Raw genomic sequence first — 20,811 nt, forward strand, 5'->3', positions numbered from 1 at the left:
ATGACTAATACCGTGATTTTTACCTACTCATCTCACTTGCACTATTAGACATGAAGCAACACCTATGAGTAAACAGATTTAACTAAAAAAGCTATTTGTTACAGGAAGGCAAGACAAAACTGTAGTTTAGAGTAATAAATTCTTTATTTGAATAGAAATGTTATTAATACATGCATTGTAAACACCAAATAAATGTGGAATATCTTTCTAGAAGTGGCAGCATGACACCGCAGTGTGAATTCAGAACTGGATACAAGTAAATGTGAACCTACTAATCCAAATCACTACACTGGTATGTTGTGTATCCCCAGTCGAAACACATCATTCGTGCATGCCCACGCACAGTTTTGGGATTTCAGCATAAACACTTGATGGAAGGCCATCGGTGGATCATCATCTACCTGTTGGAAATAATTAACAGCAAAATCGTGAAAAACGAAAACTGTAATGTTGGCAGGAATATAAACTTAAATCACATCAGCATAACTCATTAGGACTCTAAAAATGCTGCAGTAATGATAATAAAGCGCATTGTATTGTAATGTAGAAGCCATACATCTTGTTCAGAGTTAACATACAGAGTAAAAACAGCAGATCCACACACACTTGTAAGAAGTTCTCTATCAAACACTTAATGAACTGCAACACATCATTTATCTACATGCTCTTCAGAATGTGAAACAGTCATTTGTCCTGGGAAAGTGCAGCCTGCCACAGCCAGACTGTCTTGAAAATAAACATAAAACTTCCCTGCCACCCTGCATTTCACAGGATTTAAAAATGTAACTCTTCCAACCACAAGGGGGCAATCTACAAAAGCTGCTTTCTCAGAGAGCAGTATTGGATCCCAACACTCAAAACAATGACACCTGCAGGTCTGAATGATGATTTTAGAATAAAATATAAATGTTATTTTTTGTTTGTTTTTTGGGGTGAACAAGGTCACATGATATACACAATGCCACTGATATTTGTTCCTCCTCATCTTTTCTGACTGATCACAAATTGGGTAAAAAGACCCATTAGTGGGAACATTTTGTGTACATTTGAATAAATTCTGACCAAAGCTGTCGTCGGAGAAGTGATTCTACTGCAGATGCCTTGACATGGCGTAAGCTCATCAGTCCTTCAGCCAGATGAATAAAAAACATTAAAAAAATGTGAAGAATCACTAGAATACCTGTAGCTGTCCAAACACCATGATGAGGATACAGCTGTCTACTGTTGGCTGGAAGTCCTGTTCTGTGATGATGTGCTTAATGCGCTTGAAAGGCAAGTTCTGTGAATTGTGAACAATATTATTGTTTAGACTGATGTGCTGATGAAAGGAGAGGCGTAAAAATATTATTAATAAATTCACAGACACAACATAACCTGGATTAGAAGCAGCACTTATGGAGTTTCTTTGTGCATGCTAGACCAACAACCTGCTAAAACAAGATACTTACTACTAGTTTGCCAGTTATAGCTTCTCTCCCCTGAAAAGGTGATCCTTCCCACGTCAGACAGGCATCAGGAGACTGCAGAAACATTTTTTCTTTCATAACTATAGGCTCAAAATATTTTTAACATCCAGCGTGATGGAACTGAATAGACATCTGGAAATCTTACATAAAGGTTACCCAGTCCCATCCTATTGGAATTGTCAAACTGGTTGTAATACTCCTGGACAAAGCCCTCTCCAATCTTTTGCCAAATTTCTTTCTCACAGGCCATGTTTGCAGCTTTGGATCTGTAAAAGAAGACAATCTAAGTAAAATAAGTCAAGAAATGTTTATTATTTACACTTAAATAAGACTTTTCTGGTGTCTAATGTGATTTAAACAAAATATGTATGTAAAAATGAAGGGCCAGTTAAATGACTCTCTTAATGGACAGCCTTTTGAAATTGCCAACAAAGGTACTGTCTAATTTAACCCTGCATTTAATGTATTTATATTATTACAGACAGGATCACTTCAGATGTTTGTCACTGTATTTTACAACCTCAATCGCAAAAACTTTATACATAAAAGGAACACAATAAAACGTATTTAATGTTTAAACTCAGAAAAAAAGTGCCATTGTTAAGAAAATGGTACATAAAATTGCAATTGTGAATAAAATACAGCCTTATGCGGTTTGGAAATCACTGTTTGCATTTTGTTTGTGTTCACATTTTACACAGCGTCCCAACATTTCCAGAATAGGGCTCATATTTTATTGATTTACACACAATTCCTTATGCCATTTTGTTACGTGTGTTGAGTTTAACCTAAGTTTAAGCTGCTGTAACAAAGCAACTTACCGACTTTGGAGATTTTTTAAAAAAAAGAAAATATTATCATCTTAAATAAACTTTATTTTCAACCACTGGGAAGGACTGCAGGCAGGATGTAGATGAGTGTCAGGGGTGACTTGTGACATAAACATAGAAGCAAAAGTGAAAGGGAAGGTTTACAAGATGATCGTGAGACCTGCTGACAGAAAGACAGGAGCCTGAACGGGAGATGTTAAGATTTTCAGTGGGAGTGAGCAGGATTACAGATGAGTACATCAGAAGGACAGCTTAAATGCTTATATTTTAAATGAAAAAACAACAGGTTGCCTCTCGTGCTGAAGGATACAGATGTGACTGCACAGCTGGGGGGAAAATGAGGCCTGCTTCTTTAAGTGGTGTGGTTTCTTCGTGCTAAAGTTTCAACCAGCTGCAGCGACTATAGCAAGAGAAGCAGATTCAAGTCTATTGGGAGTTAACCAAGTTGCTGTCCAGGTATTTTCGGACTAGTTGAGATTAGTTAACGCAGTCGGGATTAAGCAGAATATAAATCGGAGCTGTCGCAATCCTGCCGTTTGTTAACCAGAAACCCAAGCTGCGGTCTCAAAGTTTTGGCTAGCCTCTGCTGCCTTTTACCGAGAACTGTTTGTTTAACTTTTGTCTCCACATTACCCTCATTAAACTCGTGTCAACAAAGGCCTGAGTAACCCGTCATCTTCATTAGACACTTGACTCAAAAAGTACTTTACCTTGTCCGCTATTTTTGCTTGCTTTTTTTCCTCTAGCAGCAGACGTTTCGGCGTGGGGAAACGAGTCAAAACGAGGCGACCGGAGTTCCCGCTTCCTCCGACTTGTGACTAGCGCGTGACGTCAGCACAAGCCGCCCAATGAGAGAGCCTCGCAGTTCCCCGTCAGGAGCTTTTCCTGCTCACAGAGTCCCACCCTCTACGCTAAAACTCAGGATCGTATACATGAAACAGAAACGAGCTTGTCTCAAATATTTTTTAATGATTATCTAAAAATCATAAACCAAATCCAACATGTAAAATGAAACATTTTTAACAACTAATTTGGCAAGTAATCAAAGAACCAGAGCTGAAGCTGTGACCATTATTGGCTAAACTTTGCAAGAAAGGGGCTGCACTGCATTAATCTGTTAGGTACTGTTGCTCCCCTCTTCATGATGAGGTCCAAAGTTCCCCTTCTTCCTATTTAGATTGCAGCTTCATCACTGGCACAAAACATAATCAGCAAGTGACAACTAATCTATAATGTGCTTTTTTTCCTAAAAGGTGCAATAAAAGACGTAGCCTCGTGTCAGAGAGAGGCAGTAAGATAAGGCTTGAAATAAAGTGAATACTTTGAAATGGAAGACGTTAAATGCTTAACAGGATAAGATCAGTATTGCTCGGCGGGTGGGGGTGTAGAAGAGACAAAGAAATACAGCTCAGTTCATAACAGCGTGCAGGTCTTTACAAACACTATCAACAGGAATGTAAGTCATAAAAACAAAGCTGGGTTATTTCTCTGTGTATTATTTGAAGATCTTATTGTACCTTCTATACAGTGCTCTACAGGCGAGTGGGACGACTTTGTCCTCCTGACTTGCCACAAATTTAACATCTTACATTTTCTTCACCATTAGTGAAAACAAAACCAAAGACCCATTCAGGCACTTCTAAAATAATTTTGCTACAGTTCAGTGTTTGTTGCTGCCAGGGAAATGATTTTCAGGAGCGCAGAATGTCTGCACCCACTTGACTTCCAGTGACTTGTTCAGAAAGGCTGCTATTGCTTTGTTGAAGCCACTGCACCAATAGATCCTCCTTGCAATAGGTGGCAGTAAAAGTCATCTGTGCAGTTTGGCCCAACAGGCCTCTGAGGTTAGAACCGAGTTATGTTTTGAACGTTCGAGCGCGTCACTGTTCCGGCTGTGACGTGAAATAATCATCTGTCCGAAACACGCTGGGGATTTCTTGACGCTGATGTGGTGCTGGTCGTCTTGGGCTGGCTGGTTTCTGAAAGCAAAGAGACAAAAGTTAAAAACCAAATAAATGAAGTGTGGTTACAACTGCTCGGCGAAACCTTAAAAAGAACACTGACTCCGCAGGCATGTTGCTGTTCTTGAACACCATCGATCTTAATCAGACATATAAATAAAAACACTGTGGATGTTTTTGTTTTTATGAAATTTGAACCTTTACTCATAATGATCTCAATGAAGTCTGGATAGTGACTACAAATGACCTGAGTGGCCTTGATCCTAATCTCTGGACACTACATACTACTACTGGCTGATTAAAATGAGGAATGGGGTAAAATCTTTGGAGTAACTGGTGGTCCTCTGTTACTAAACAAGGAGAGCGTCCACTTTCTGTCACTTAGATTCATTTACAGATCAAACTGTTGCTTTATGATGAAACATATTAATTGACAGTGATTTCAATACATGCTGCAATGCATTAACTTTTTATTTTAAATCCAAGTTGATTTCATGTTCACACACATAACACTGGACCCGACGTGCCTATGTCCACCTGAGAAGATGATGAGAATATTTACTGGAATTTCCTCTTTTTCTCCACTATCTGCTGTAGAAATGTCAGGTTTATTTTAAAGACAGTGAGTCCACAGTTTAAAAAAATAAATAAAATAAAAATTGTGGAAACTTTATATTTTACAATTATAGGCCACTCTGGGCAAAGTACTACCAGAATGTTTTCTGTAATTTTAGACATTTATCATGTAGTTTTATTGGTCCAGCCCACTTAAAAATAAAATGGGCTGTATGTGGCTTACACTGTAAACTGACTTTGACATCCTTGGATTAAAGGATTACCCAGGCACCTTGGCTATGGGATGTATTTGAGCAATAAAACGTAAGCTACAACGCAACAAACGTTGAGCAAATCAAGTTCTGTGTGGATGCAACTGAGGTCACTAACGGCATGATTGTGGTGGAGGCAGTCAATTTTTTTTTTCTCAGAGGCAATAAATGGCTCAGCAGATATTTCACTGTCTAAAAGGAGAGCACCTAATATTTCCCCAAATCTATTTCATTCTATCCCATTTAGACCCAATGCGGAGAAAGTGGGCAGGGCATGTGGTTTTAGCCATCAGCAGCATTTGTGATCCTGGCTAAATGCATCAAATGCATCTCGGGATGAGGCACCGAGATCACAGCTATGGGTCTTTTGGGAGATTTTTTTTTTTTTAATCCATAAGCATTTTTCGGCTCCTCCTTCTTCTTTGTAACAGAAAAGCTATGAAGACAAACCTCACCCCCTTTGCTTCATTCCAGTGGAAAATTACAACCAAATGAAGTATGATATTAGTTTAAACATTGTGAAAAGTGCTGGTTGTTACAAGTAGCAGCAAAAGCTCTGGACTGCAACCGATTATTACAGTACATTGCTACAGTAAGAGTGGGCAGCCCACAGCTGAACTAGTTTGGGAACCTTCTAAATAATACGTTTTTGTTTAATCCTGCAAACACCAAACTCAGTGGATAGTGGAGAAAATTTATAATTCACAAGTGCAGAAATCGGCTCTTACGTTTAAGAAGCCTGGGACAGTCATTGTGCGGAGGATCTTCTTGAAAGCACCCGGTAGTGTTCCTAGCTCTCCTTCTGCCTGTGTGACCTGTTCCTCCATTGCGCTGACATTGGCTCCCACCATCTTTACAAAGGCCTGCAGACACAACAGCATATTTAAGACTCACTACAAAAGTTACAATATTCAATTTACCTGTGGTTGGCAGACAGAAAAGACAGCTGACACAGCTACGCTTTGTCCCCAGTCAAAAATGACTGTGCTGTTACACCAATGATGGACTGTTACGTTATGAAGCAGACATGCAGATGCCGACCTTGGCTCCACAAATAATTGTAGTCCAGTCTGACTCTTTATTACAAATCAGGAAATATTAATCATATTTTGCAATGAAAAACAAAAACAAATGTGTCTTTAATTTTAACTATAGATTGTGACAGATAATTTTTAATATAAAAAGGTTTATGCAGTTAATATAGAGTCATGTGAAAAAGGAAGTTTACACAGCACTCTATCCACTTCTATGAAAAACGTACAAACTTAAACTTGGCGTGCACCACCTGAGATAACGGCTGAACAATGAGCATAAGAACACCGTTATCGCTTCAATAGGAATTATGAGCCCAAGTAGCTGCCAGGTGATAAAATGCACTTGATTAACTGATCATCAGCAAGTGTTTAGCACCTCTGTAAAAGCAGTTTGGCAGTTTGCTGGACTGCAACACCGAAGTGTGAGTCAACACAACCTTCTCAGGAGTGGACGTCCCTGAAAATTCACCTTAGGTTTGCAAAGTTGGATGTTCCAAAGTACTCTAGAGTCAAATGTGAGGCCACATGGTTGACAGCTAAAGCTTGGCTGAAACTGGGTCATGCAACAATGATCAATGATCCCAAGCACAGCAGCAAATCTACAACAGAAAGGCTGAAAAAGAAAAGAATTAAGGTGCTGCAATGGCCAAAACAAAGTCTAGACATCAAACCGACTGAAATGCTGTGACGGGACCTTAGAGAGCTGTGCATAAATGAATGGCTGCAAACTGATAAAGTCATACAGAAAATTATTACTTCAAGTTATTTCTGCTAAAGGTGGTTCTACAAGTTGCTAAATTATGGGGTGCTCCTAGTTTTTCACAGAACCGCATAAGTTCCTCTGAAAAACTTCACATGACTGTTTATCATGAAGTAAATTTTATTTTTGTCTCATCACAAGTTACCTGATGAAGACATTTAATGACTTTCAGCTGAAGAAATCATGAATATGAACTCAAATAAACACAGTTTTTGCAAATAAGGTCCCCTTTGCTGGTAGATTACCAGACATTTGAATGCATGGTAAGCTTTTACATGAGGAACAGGAACTAATACTTTTACCTTTTCGGTACATGAATGAATAAATAGAGGAAATAGAAAAACAAACAAGTGGCTCAGGGTCTCCATTTGTGAGGATGATACTTTCCGTATTTAATTATGAATAAAAACACTGCACACAAATCAATACACATCAACTCAAACTCACAATCACGCATTTCATATTAGAGTTGTTAATGTTGCTTGCAGTTTGGCAGGATGCCTCTCTGAGGAATCTGTGTGTATTATAAAAGCGGCAAATGAATATTTTATACAAAACAAAATGAACCGTATGAAACAGTCGCTTTACCTCCAGCTTATCAATTCTTCTGTATATCTGTCTCATTTCATCAGACTTCTGCTGGATTTGAGGTAGGTTTTCATTCACTATCTGCGAGGTATCGTTACGGATCTGTAGACAAAACAAGACAGAATATCAGAAGCAAATTATCCACGTAATCTAAAACATGAGATGTAAGACACACTTTCATATTCTGACTGAGCTTACCATATCCAGCATTCCAACAAACTCATCCACTCTTGTCAGCATCTCTTCCAAGCTTTTCTCCAAGCACAGGATCTAGATAAGACAATGATTTTAAAGTAAGGGTCCCAGAGTGTGTGAAATATGTCATAGTTATGCTGCCCACACACAAGCTTCAATACGTTTAGACCGCACGGCCAAAACACAGCAGGCTTTGTGCTCCTTCTTCAGCTTCTCTGTAACATGCCTTGTATCACGCATATCCACTTAAGACTCAAGTCACATGGCTTGGGCTTGAATCAGTTCTCAGGCCATTATTCTAATGACTTTTGAATTGACATGAAAAATCCCACAACCCAGTTTTGACCTTAACAGCAATTACTCGCACCTTCACCCAGATTCAAGCCCCTCGAGTTAGAATTAAAAGCTTGTAAATATATGACTTTTCATTTTCCTGCCAGCAGATGCTCTAGCAATCATTCTGGCAGCAGCAAATCATCTTTGTGGTTTTCCTCTTTTCCTCCTGCCTGGCACCTCCATATTCAGCATCCTTTGTCCAATATATGTCTCTACACATCTCAAACTCTAGCCCTTCAAACTTTACTACTAAATTCCTTCAAACTTTACTACTAAATTCCTCAACCTGAGCTGTCCCTCTGAAACACTTGTCCATTCTGGACCCAATGAAAATCTGAACATCTTCAACTCTGTCATCTGTCTTTTTTTTTGGGTCAGAGGCAAACTGAACAAACCATAAATCCTAGCAGGTCTTACTACCACCTCGCAAATCTTTTACTTTTGCTGCTATCCTCTTGACACTTGTCTCCATCTACTTCCCCCATACTCTCTTCCTCACCTCACTTGTGCCCTGTCCATCGCTTTGGATGGTTGACTCCAGATATGTAAACTCATCCACCTTCACTATCTCTGCTCCTTGCAGCTTCATATTTACACTTTCTCTCTCATTCACACACACATGTATTCTGTCTTGATTTCATTGACTTTCATCCCTTTTCTCCCCAGAACATACTTCCTGTCAGTTAATGGTGAGGCATAAGTCATGTGAAGGCCAGATTCGACATTAATGCAATTTTAAAAGTAAGCTTCAATGTTTGCGAAAGTCTTCTTATACTGGTGTTTCCCCTTTTTCTATCAAAGTTCATCAGGGGCTAAATTTTTACTCCAGCTGCTGTTCTGACAGCCTATAATTTTTTGGTTTGAGTAGAGTCCGTGCAGGTACGTGTCTTTTTGGGGCTGCATATTTCATGTGAGACTCATTAAACCCAGTAAAATGTGGGCCACTGTCTTAGTATGTGGTGCTGGTGGACCGCACTATGCCACTGCACTCGTAGAGCATTTAAAACACAATCATTTCTACTCTGTACCTATTTTTGAAATTAGTTGGCCTAATTTGGGACTTCCGACATAAACCTCTGCAATACATCTTTACAGGCCAGCTGATGTAAGCCAATCCTATCACTACTTTCGTGTCGCCTAGCAACTGCCATTGCCAACACCGTCCGAGTTACTGACAAAAGCAACGTGAAACTTTCTTGTAACGTAACGTTCTTGTAGTATAAGAAAATGCTAGGTAGAATAAGACATATAGTCCTTAATGGAGACGATGTAAACCACTTTATTTGGTACTCATAATGAAAGTGGAACACTTCGTGTACAGGAAGACTGTGTAGGGCTGCTGCGGTACTGACAGTCAAATCATAAACAAAGAGCTAAACATAGCTTAGCTGCTGATATAACAGCACGCACCTCGTCTCCTGCTGTCGCCCTGATGTAGGAGGAGTAGCTGAGCGCGGTGTGCCTCAGCACCTCGTCGTCCTGCTCTGGGTCGTGCGTGTCGGTTGTCCCGGGCTCTGCAGCTTCATCGAGGCTCGGGCTTTGAGAAATAACGTTAGCTGCTGCTGCTACTCCTGCCCCCGCCGCTGCTCCAAAGCTGGGGCTCTGCGACACCGTCCCGCTGCTGAGGATTTCGCTCACCATCGACAAACTGCTCGCACTCTGAGAGACGATTCCGCTGTCTGTGCTGATCTCAGCGCTGGACTCCTCCAGGGGAGACAGCAGGCCCACCCTGTCAACCCGTTGATGGTCCATGTCGCTTGTCTTTCTGATCTACTGCCGTGTTTTGCCTTGTCAAATGACTAGATCACATGTATCGCACAGTGGACGGAAGCTCGTAAGGCACAAAGGTGTTTTTAGTGCACCAGAAAACGGAAAATGTAAATAAAGAAAAATACAATATAAATAAATAGAATATAATGGAATACATTCTCAATGGTGGATACAAGCGCCATTTCTTTGCATGTCTGCCCCTATGGATTCATGCATTAAAATTAATAAATTCCATTAGCCACTTGAGTTTTAAAAATGTTACAATTTTTCAATTTATTTCCCATCATTTTCATCTTCGGACACGGCAGTTTTACAACAGAATTCCAACCACTGGATCAATTTTAGAGGTTTTACTCTTAAATTTTAGTGCTTTTAACTATAAGGCAAACTTACAACTTGAACACTTCAAGTAAAAAAAGATAACTGCAATGAGATTTGTTATAGTGCAATGAAAAAGTATTTTTCCCTTTCCTGATTTCTTAGTTGTTGTTGGGTTTTTTGTTTTTGCATATTTGTCACCCTTAAACATTTCAGATTATCAAATAAATGTTAATATTAGAAAAAGATATCCAAACTGAATAAAATAAGGGAGTTTTAAAATTATGATTACATTTATTAAGGAAAAAAAGCTACCTGACCCTGTGTGAAAAAGGAATCTCCCCTAAACCTAATAACTGGTTGTGCTATCCTTGGCAGCAAGAACTGCAATCAAGCCTTAGTGCTAAGTGACAGCGAGTCTTACACATCTCTGTGAAAGCATTTTGGCCCACTCTTATTTGCAGAATTTGTTTATTTCAGCCTCACTGGAGAGTTTTCAGGCATGAATGTCGAGTTTAAGGTCATGCCATAGTATCAAAATCTTGGCCACTTGGCCACTCCAAAAGCTTCATTTTGGGTTTTTTTGTAAGCCATTCAGAGGGGGGCTTGCTGGTGTGTTTTGGATCATTGTCCTGCTGCCAGATTTGAGTATGAGGGCATTAAGCTTTTTCACCTTTTTCTGGTAGAGCGCAAAATTCATACTTGGGTGGACGATATGTAGAAGAACCAGTCCATTTACCATTTATCATGTTTCCATCAATCCTGATCCTGAAGCAGCAAAGCAGACCCAGATCATCACATTACCACCAATACTTTTGATTGTCTGTATGATGTTCTTTTTTTTTCTTCAAATGCTAGTTTTACACCAGATGTAACGGGCCTTCCAAAAAGTTCAACCCTTTTCTTGTCAGTCCACGTGATATTTTCTAAAAAAGTCTTGGGAATCATCAAAATGCTTTTTGGCAAATTTGCCTTTCTGTTGTTTTTGGTCAGCAGTGGTTTTCTCCTTGAAACTCTCCTATTGATGCAATTTTCCCCCAGTCTCTTTATTATTGTTAAATCATGAACATTAACCTTAACTGAGGCAAGTGATACCTGCAGTTCTTCTTCTGGGTAATTTTGTGACCTCCTGGGGGAGTCATTGATCCACTCTTAAAGTATTTTCTGTAGGTCGCCAAGTTGGTTTGGGTAGCCTAATCTAAACTGCCTAAACTGGACATAACATTAACATTGGGTGAAAAGCTGGGTACAGGCTAACACAGAAAGGCAGATAACCATTTATCATCACACCAACAGCCAATTAGAATCCCCAATTAACCTGACGGGTTCTTTGGACAGGTTTAAACCTGTGCGCTGATGCACCACTGTGGTGCTCCGCTATCAAGTTAGTAAGGTTAATCACACAATACTGGACCCTAAGCTGAATTTCACAGCAGTGATCACGACTATCTACTAATCCACTGTGAGAACTTATAATTTTGTCTTTCCATCCAAGTCTTCTCCCCTCTACATAAACATACACTGGAAGCTGCACATCCACAGACACATCTTTACCTCTTTCATACACATGCAAACTCATATGGTATGTATGTATTTATCTTTCCCAAGGACACTTTAACATACGGATGCAGTAGCTGGGGATTGGACCACCGACCTCCTGTATGTGCCACCATTTTTGGGAGGGGCATAGGTGACAATTGGGTAGCCAGTGAGAAGCATAAGGATATTCAACAAGATGTGACACCCCTGTTAGCAAATAATTTCTAAAATCAATTTCTACATGGATGAACTTGTATGATTTGATAATAAGAGCATTGAAAAGAGGAGAGTGTAGTTTACTTTTGGGAAAAGATTAAATATTTATGTCATGGAAAGTGCTGTAGGTTTTTTTTTCAACAAGCACTAAGGACTCTTGTAATAGAAAACAACAACAAAAAGATTGTCTGGTCTGATAAAATACAACAGTAACTTTTAACATTTCAGTACGTGTTATTCCAGTGTCGACCAGCATGTGGCAGAGTGAAATACGGCATGGTGAGGGACTTGGAGGAGTTCAAATGTCTGATGCAGGTCAACATGTTTTGTATGCAGAAAAAAAACCTGCCTATGATCAAAGGGGTTTAACACGTTTTAGCATACAAAGTATCCAATGAAAAGGATTACCTGTCAAATCCGTCAGGCTTGTGCAGACGTTTCCAATAATTCCCTCTGAACCTCAGATCTTCAGTTGGACGTGTTCACGTCCAAGAAAGCATTAAGGCGGCCACGTCTGTTTATTTTGAGTTTGTCGGCTTTAATCAGTGTGCTCTTGAATCCTATATTCTATCAGCCGAACATCTGTATCACATGTGGGGAACATAACATAACTGTTTCTAACTGTAACTGCCCTTCCTCGGCTGACTCTGATAAAAGGACACAGATAGTGAAGACTGATTGCGTGACAGTTAGGATTTCAGGTCTCCGGCTAAACCCACAGTCCTGCTGACTGACAGTGCTGACTAGTTGGGTGTGAAGGATCTATTAGATGTATGAGCAGTGTGGCACCCTGAACAAACACAGGAGGAAAATATTCATTAGCAGAGAAGTGAAAGATGTTTGGTGCCGCTGCTGCCGGAGGGCCTCTGACATGCATTCCAGTTGCATATCTAGTTTGGAAGCACAGGCTGTAGCCAAAATCAAAATGATGATAAAGCTGTGCCTGACTCAAAGAATTCAACCTTCAGATAGTCTACATCTTGACTTTGTGATGTCTAAAGTGAATTATTTTGTGAAACAAGACCTTAATTTCTTATCTTCTCCTTCAGCCTGACTACTGCTTTCTAAAAGCCTAGGATTTGTGGCTTTCACTGTAGCTTTAAATGACTTGAATGAGGTGCAGATGACATCACTACAGACTCATCACCTTTAAATAGCCACAAGTCTTTGTGGTTTTACACGAGTCAAGATTACTTTTACTTAAGCTTCAGAAATGGTGTTCCAGAAATTCACACCACTTACGCCACACTGTGTGGTTATGAGTTCCTAGTTACTCTGAACTGGAATGTCAGCCTCTTTGTTTCACCATCAGCTTTGAGTTGAATGAAAATCTTCTGGCCTTTAGTTTGAAACCAAAACGTATTTTTCCATTTTGTTTAGTACAATTCATGCAGTCATCTGTGTTAAACAGCATCTTGTGTCTGTTCAGTACAAAAATACATTTTAAAGTAAATACACTCACTGGCCACTTCATTAGGTACACCTGTACTATTGCTCATTAACGCAAATATCTATATAAATTATAACATAACTCATATCCATTTTTGCATGTAGATGTGGTCAGTAAACCAGCTGAAGTTCATGCAGAGCATCAGGATGTAGAAGAAAGTTGATTTAAGCAACTTTTAAGTGGCATAGCTGAAATACTTAGATGGGCTGGTCTAAGTATTTCAGAAACTGCTGATATGTTGGGATTTTCCCCAGACAGCCATTTCTAGAGTTTGCAGAGAAAACACCCCCCAAAAATAAATAAAACAATCCAGTGAGTGGGAGTTCTCTGGGTGAAAATGAGTTGTTGTCAGAGGTCAGAGGAGAATGGTCACACTGCTCTACGTTGTAGTAACAAATCACTTGTTAGAACCACGGTGTGTAGATGAGCATCTCTGAAAACAAAACATCAAGCTGATGATGTAGCAGTGTGGGGTATATTTTCCTGGCATGCTCTGGGGTCTTTAGTGCAGAGCAACACACAGCCTGAGTGTTGTTGCCAACCATCTCCATCCCTTTATGACCACACTGTACGCATGGCTGCTTCCTGCAGGACACAACACACCATGTCAGAATTCAAATCAAACCTCAAACTGGTTTCTTGACCATGACAGTGAGCTCACTGTACTCAAATGGCCTCTATTGTCATCAGCTCTCAATTCTTAGGAATGTGGTGGAATGGGATAATGACATCAGTCAAGAAATCTGTAGCTATGATGTGATGCTATCGGGTCAATATTGACCAAAATATCAGAGGAACGAGCACCTCTGTGAATCAGTGCCATGAATAAGGAGTTAAAACAACAATAAGGTGTGCCTAATGAAGTGACCAGTTGTAGTTTGAAAGCTCTAACAAGCTAAAAAGATATAATTATATAAATGCAGAAATGATTGTCTCAATTTAGAAGCCATTAAGTGCATAAGTAGTGGAGCAAACATCACATTTATAGTTTGCATAATTGTGAGACAGAATAATTTATTGAAACAGATACACGGATTTGATCATAAAGCATAAAAGACCTATTAAAAAAAACAAAAACACTCTACACAGCATTCATCAGAATATAAGAAATATAGATTTACTCTTTAAAACATCCACATAAACAAACCCCAGTTGGTCCCAGTAAGAAGAATGAAAAGGGTCTTAATAAAAAGTGGTCACTAAGTAAAGACACGAGGCTGTAGGTACATTCAGAACTACGATAGTGGACTCGCCTAAAAACAGTTATTTGTTCTGATGCTTATTACAAAAACATACAAATTTTCTCATGTATGATAAAGATGACTTTAAAAAAAACAAACAAGAAATATGTACACAATGCTCTTTCCTGTTTGCAACTTCCTAACATCAAAGGTTTTGTAAAACCAGACAGAAGTTACACAGTTAGTATTTGACAAAACACGCACATGCTCATTATTTAGCTGTTCCAGTTTAGTCTCTGAGCAGTCGGGATGTTTGTGTGTCTGTGTTTGTAAGTATTATAGGGTAATGACAGTGCCGTCCTCCTCCACCCCTCCTCTGGGAAGTGCGAGACTGTTTCGTGGGTCAGTTTTCAGTGAGCTGAGGATTTTGTGCAGGCTGCCGTTGCTGTGGCGGAGGGCTGGGTTGCTGGTATGATGAAGCTGCGCGTGGGGTTGATGGCTGTGAAGGGACTGCTGGTGTGGGTTGTGCTGAAGGTTAAGGTCTTTGTGGAACTGGTAGCTAAGGCTGCTGTGTTGGTGGTGGTGGGACCCTCCGTTTAGACTCTGCTGGGAGTGGAACGAAGCAGTGGAGACCACCGACAGTGGTCGTGTGGGAGGGCTCGGAGGTGCCGCCGAGCCTGAGGTGGTGGTCGGATTCTGGTGTTGTGTGCGGGACGCACTGGATGCCAGCGAAGCATTGGACCTCTGAGATGGCCTCTTGATGTTTTTCTCTATGACGACGTCATTATCCTCGTCACTCTCCAGGTCATCCTGATAACCATGCGCCCCAGAAGGTGGCATCCCCCCTGTGTTTACATACATGTGACCGGTTGAGCCGTTGCTATCGGACGACTGGCCCGAGCTGCCGGAGATCCTGCTGCTGCGGACAACGTTGTTGCGCTGATTCACCGGTTTGACGGTAACAATCAGGTTGTGGCTGTTGGCGATCATCATATCTGTTACCTGATCCAAGGATTTCCCCGTCACTTCAATGCCGTTCACTTCCAGCACCTCGTCATTAACCGCCAGCAGCCCGGTGCTCTCCGCCAAACCTCCAGGCACCAGCCGAGATATGAAGATGCCAGGCACTTTCTCCAGTCCGTGAGAAGTCACGCGCACGCTGACTCCATCTCGAATGTAAAAGCCCAAAGGTTTGTCTGAACCGTGGCGATACAGACGGACACGGCGGTGAGATTCAGGTAAGATGTCCACATCAATGATTGAGGAAACGGGTCGGAAGTCCTGTGGCATGCCGATGCGGATGTGAGGACGCTTGCGGTTGACGTCGTTGCGCAGCGCGACCACAGGCTTCTTCTTACGTGTTATGGTGTTGGAGGCAAAGTTGGTATAGTCTATCTCTTCTGCAAAGAAAGAGACGAGACAGAGAAAGAAAAAGATTTAGTGACAAGAAAACCAGTTCAAAATGTTTATCTTCCATGTGCATTGCCCACAGTGTTAAACCAAGGCCCCATAGAAAAATAACTATTTGCAAGTACGAATCATGGAAAACTAGTCAAAGAACAAAAAAACAAACAAAAAGATAAAGACTATCAAAACCTCTGTTACAAACTCAGCAACCCTTGTGCAAATGATGCACAGACGTAGCTGACCCGAACTGTCTTGGGAAACACCTGCTAATCATTTACACAACTTTTATTCCAGATCTGACACAATATTTTAATTAGAGGAAAGTTATAAACAACACTGGAGTGCTCAGAGGTTTACTCACAAGGTTTCTATGCAAAAGTGCAACTTGAACAGGTCAACTAGATTCAGATGCTGAGAAGCTGTGTGTGTGTGTGTGTGTGTGTGTGTGTGTGTGTGTGTGTGTGTGTGTGTGTGTGTGTGTGTGTACTGCTGAGTTTGCAGAGCATTCCAGTGCAGAAAGCTGTGACCCACCCCTCTGCTACCAGGCTGCAGCTACATGGATAACAAGGTTGCATTTCTGCACGCAGATACAAAGTCACATGAGGTACATGTACCATAACCCATACAACTCAGTATCAAATGTTAAAAAACAAACAAACAAAAAACCCTCATTGTGCTCTTTATAGCTAATTAGAAAGTGAACCATCTTCCACGACCTCAGTTCACAAGTGACCTCAAAGGACAATGAGACAACACAATGTGGAAAGAATGAGCTGAGGGAAGATTTGTTTGCTAATCTCAGTTAATGCTCGATCTTTCCAACCACAGATTCAGAGCCATCGATGAAACAATGGAGGCCTTCATGGTGGACTTGATTAGTGCTCCCTAGCCTTTTTATAATCTGACAAACCCCACAGGAACAACGTCATCCCCCCAACCCTGAAGCAATTCCAATCAACTGTTATTTAACTCCTAATTGTTTATAATGTTAATCATTTGTCATCATGTCAAACTGTCAGAGAGTTTATCAGATATGTTAAAGCTTTGAGCAGTTACAGTTTTAACTACACAAAGTCTCTAGGAATTACTTTTAGCCATTTCAGTGATTATTGAACTTTGATCAATTTTCATTTGTAATTTAACAACTGCTCTGAACATTTTAAATAGCAATTTTACCCAGTCACCCCTTACCTTTTGTTCTGTCTGCATTTATTAATTACGTTTAATTAACTTTTCAGGCCAAATTTGTTCAGGTTCACTCATCTTTTCAATTAAATTGTGCTACAGAAAAAGCACCTCCCCTGGTACTTTTTCCCTGGTTGGAAATCAGTGGCTTGGATCACCCTGTCAGTGAATGACTGACATTTAAAAAAAAAAGAAAAGAAAAAAAAAATGTAATCACTGCTGAGCATTAAACAAAAAACAACAAACTTTATTAAAAAAAAAAGAAAAAAAAAAAGTTTGTTGTTGTTTTTTGTTTAATGCTCAGCAGTGATTACATTTTTTTTTTTTTTTTTTTTTTAAAAAAAAGGGATGAATGTGTATTTACAGTTCCACATTGACTCACATATGATTACACATATGTTCACTGAGTTGTATTTCTGACAAAGATGCAAATAAGAGGAGGAGAGGAAAATAAATAGCTCTCTAATCTTCCCTTCTCAGGCAGGCAGGAAATCTGGACACAGTAAACCGTGATGTGACAGGAAGCGAAGGTCCCCAGACAGGAGAATCAGCTCCAGCACTTCCATTACTATGACTCATGTTTGCCCGACTGTTAGGGACACTTTTTAAAAAAAAAAGAAATTGTGTGTTTGACTGTGCACTGATGGTTCAGCACACAGTATTTGTTGGGCCTTTATTCAAACACTGAAATAAATTTAAATTCTGAGCCAGCTCCAGCCTCAGGACCTCTGCCATACACCTCTTTATGGAGTGCCGACTCATCATCATTGTATGTTCTCCCTCTACAACTTCTGTGTGCACACCGATGACTAAGCAATATATTCTATTTTTTCCAAAATCCATCCTCTCGGCATGCATCTTGGCAACAAATCTGGGAAGTTTTCCAGGCGGGTTAAGTCATGTTTGGAATACACTTACCTACAGCCCAACCTTAACAACAAAATACCTGCCAGCTCTGTGGTGGCAGCTAAGTCGCGAACCTCGACTGTGTGCATGCATCAGTTTTGATTGGCTCTGTGGGGTCAGAGGGTGGGACAACTGCAATTTTTTGTTTTTAGAGAATTAATTTTTTTTTGGGAGAATAAACTTTAACGATAAACATCGTCAGGTTAACATAGCTCTACAATTTCTATTCAGAATACTTTGAGTGTCATATCCCTTTCTGATAATGTCTCTATGATGGACATGAAAAGTAGAGAAAAAAAAATATAATTGCTGTGAAACGCAACGTGTGCTCAGGGTCTTAATGCTGTCAGGTGAACAGAAGCAGCTCCCATGAAATCGGCAGTGCCGTCGACCATAGAAATCATGGGGAAACACAATGAAAACAAGGCAAAAATAGAAATGATAAATGTGCAAACTATAAGACTGACATCTCCTGGCTCAGCATGAAATAATGTTGTCAAGTCCTCAAAGACTCAAGCCAAGCTGCTGTGCCAGAAGTGCCCGATAAGGAAGAATAAATTGCTTTGTAAAAATGCATTTTTTAGCAGAGACAGTCTGAATATAATCAAACTTGGTGCTTGGTATTCTAAAATGTATTGTGCATGTTGCAGCAGAAGCTGATTTGATTGAATCCAGACGAGGCATTCGCTGCAGCACGGGAATTTCTACCACAAGTGAAAGTCTGTCTGATGGGAACCATGTTGGGTGGGATTGCAGCTAGAATGTCATTACAGGTTTTCGGAGCAACACCCTCCTTCCACACCCTCACCTCAGTCTGAAGCAATGCCACGCCACATCATCGCGGTATATATGGCAACAGATGATTTTTTTTCCCCCCCTGACTGAAAAGACTGTAGTTTGTATGTAATGGCTCACAGCTGTTCTGCAAAACCCCAAAGAAGCATATATTTCTGTAATTTGCTTTAAGGGACTTGCATATTTACAACAGACAACAGTGGTGTGCTGATATACCCAAAGGGAAAGAGCTGAAGAGGAAAGACTAGTTAAGCTGTTTGGGGTTGTGTTTGCATTTAAAAAAAAAAAAAAAAAAAAAAGGAAAAGAGAAAAAAAGAAAAAAAGCCTCAAACTCCATACACCTCAGCAGGCAAGTACCAAACACTAAGTAGTACCACATAGTTTGATGAAAGAATGAGAGCCAAGAGAGCCACGACAAAAGGTATTAAATAACAACGACAAACAGCCACAGGTAACGCTGCGAGTTGCAACACACTTCACAGGAAAGCCTGAAGTCATATTATATTTAGGAAAAAAAAAAAGTCCTTATAAAAACCTGTTTCTCAAGAAAATAATCAGTAGATAAACTGATGATGGATCATATCTAGCTAGTTGGGTGATATGTAGCCAATCAAATTGAGATATTGAGTAGAAGAAGAAAACAAAACAGTGGCCACAAAACTTAGTTCATGTCTGTCTGCTGGACTGGGGTAATATATTAATCAAATTAAAAAGCATGTTTCCACTGCAAAAGCTCAACACCTAGTGTCTGCTGCCTGTTGAAAACCCCTCTACAGAAGCACAGACACTGTATGCCTTCTTGGTAAACTCACATGTGTTTCTTTAGGGTTTAATAAAGCAGGAAAACTCTCTCTTACTTGAACGTTTGCATGAAAAATAAGATGTTTCTAAACTAAATCTTATTAAAAAGGTCAACAACTTGGAAAAGAACCGAGTAAGGATGAACCATCAGTGTCATAGCCCTGCCAAGTGTGGGAGACGCAGACAAACCCAAAGTGAGCATGTTCCAGCTGATAACACGATGGTTAACATAACAACTCCTGACAAACCTAATCCCTGCAGCACGATGAAGCATGATGGGTAAGCTGATGTGAACCCGCTGATCAAAGAATGCTGGGTCAATGCTGAGTGTTTGCAGGTTCGACCTAATAATTAAAAGCCTGTGAGAAGACTAAATGTTGATCACAGTATGGAATAGAAAATGAGTCAAATTTAGGAACACTTATATGCATGCACACTCGCTAGTAACAGCTGTTTGTACTGTTACTTTGCCCAGAAATACTAGAGAACTCAAGCCAAGCCAAACCAGAGGAGTGAGGTTGAATGCTGACAGATGGAAAAAAAACAAATGAAAACAAAAACAAAAATAACGTTTAACAGTTGAGGTGTGAAGCATCAGCAAAGGTAATACGGGAGCTCTGATTCCTTTGAGAGGAATTCAGTGTTGCAATGCTTAAATCAACATGTGAAAGGGAGTTTTATTTAGCAATACTGGCTCCAAATGCACCACGATGCCAGAACACCACCTTATGTGGCTCCAACTGCTTTGAGGTCAGAGGTGAAAAGGAGTCTACATTCTGCTCTCTGTTGATGTGTGTGCCTGCCACTCCAAGAATGTGGTGGTTAATGTAGTCGGCGATATCTCCGATCAGGTTGAACTCCTGCATTACGTCAAGACAAGAAACACAGCAAGTGCCTATTTTAAACCTGACTATCATTTTTTTGGCTAATGAGCGCCTTTGCTGACATATATTTTTCTGTTTGTTTGTTTTACCCACAGTTTTTAATGAATCCTTGAAAGGCTGGTTAGCAAATGAGTTTCTGCCTGGTTCTCAGCTGCTATTAAATGCCCCATACTGTTCACACCTTACAAAGCCAAAGGGGGAAAAAACTGGAAAAATAGCCTCTGATCCACTCAAGCCCACCTCTAGTTAACCAAAACTGAAAAGAAGGAGTTTTCAAGTCCTACTGCTTTTCCAGCCTTTCCCATAAAAAGCAGGAATCTAAAAAGTTTTACGACCCAGCCATTAGGACCTCACTGCACACT

General features: G+C 40.2%; 3 protein-coding genes across 4 annotated transcripts in view; all 3 read right to left on the reverse strand.

Annotated features, from left to right (window-relative positions):
* Window positions 1-125: 125 nt before the first annotated feature.
* On the reverse strand, window positions 126-3,133 carry LOC102785774 (nuclear transport factor 2-like). Its single transcript, XM_006787877.3, has 5 exons — window positions 3,007-3,133; window positions 1,612-1,732; window positions 1,449-1,520; window positions 1,181-1,279; window positions 126-401 (listed from the first exon to the last, which is right to left on the reverse strand). The coding sequence occupies exons 2-5, from the start codon at window positions 1,714-1,716 to the stop codon at window positions 285-287; spliced, it is 393 nt and encodes a 130-aa protein (XP_006787940.1). The 5' UTR covers window positions 1,717-1,732; window positions 3,007-3,133; the 3' UTR covers window positions 126-284.
* A 112-nt stretch (window positions 3,134-3,245) lies between these two features.
* Window positions 3,246-9,816, reverse strand: bloc1s4 (biogenesis of lysosomal organelles complex 1 subunit 4). 2 transcript variants are annotated; one of them, XM_087835351.1, is made up of 6 exons: window positions 9,408-9,816; window positions 7,665-7,736; window positions 7,467-7,568; window positions 6,588-6,731; window positions 5,813-5,947; window positions 3,246-4,275 (listed from the first exon to the last, which is right to left on the reverse strand). In XM_087835351.1, exons 1-6 carry the CDS (start codon window positions 9,747-9,749, stop codon window positions 4,177-4,179), a joined length of 894 nt encoding a protein of 297 aa, XP_087691477.1. In that variant the 5' UTR covers window positions 9,750-9,816; the 3' UTR covers window positions 3,246-4,176. The 2 variants fall into 2 exon arrangements, with proteins under 2 accessions (XP_087691477.1, XP_006787939.2); XM_006787876.3 differs by lacking the exon at window positions 6,588-6,731.
* Window positions 9,817-14,293: 4,477 nt separating this feature from the next.
* Window positions 14,294-20,811, reverse strand: part of pard6gb (par-6 family cell polarity regulator gamma b) — a 34,116-nt gene continuing 27,598 nt past the window's right edge. Inside the window, exon 3 of the mRNA XM_006787875.3 lies at window positions 14,294-15,871. Coding sequence (XP_006787938.2) covers window positions 14,808-15,871 — 1,064 coding nt within the window. The 3' untranslated portion in view covers window positions 14,294-14,807. The remainder of the gene's footprint in view (window positions 15,872-20,811) is intronic.

The sequence above is a fragment of the Neolamprologus brichardi genome, chromosome 22, assembly GCF_056152115.1.
Source record: "Neolamprologus brichardi isolate AB-2024 chromosome 22, ASM5615211v1, whole genome shotgun sequence".
Classification (NCBI taxonomy): Eukaryota; Metazoa; Chordata; class Actinopteri; order Cichliformes; family Cichlidae; genus Neolamprologus; species Neolamprologus brichardi.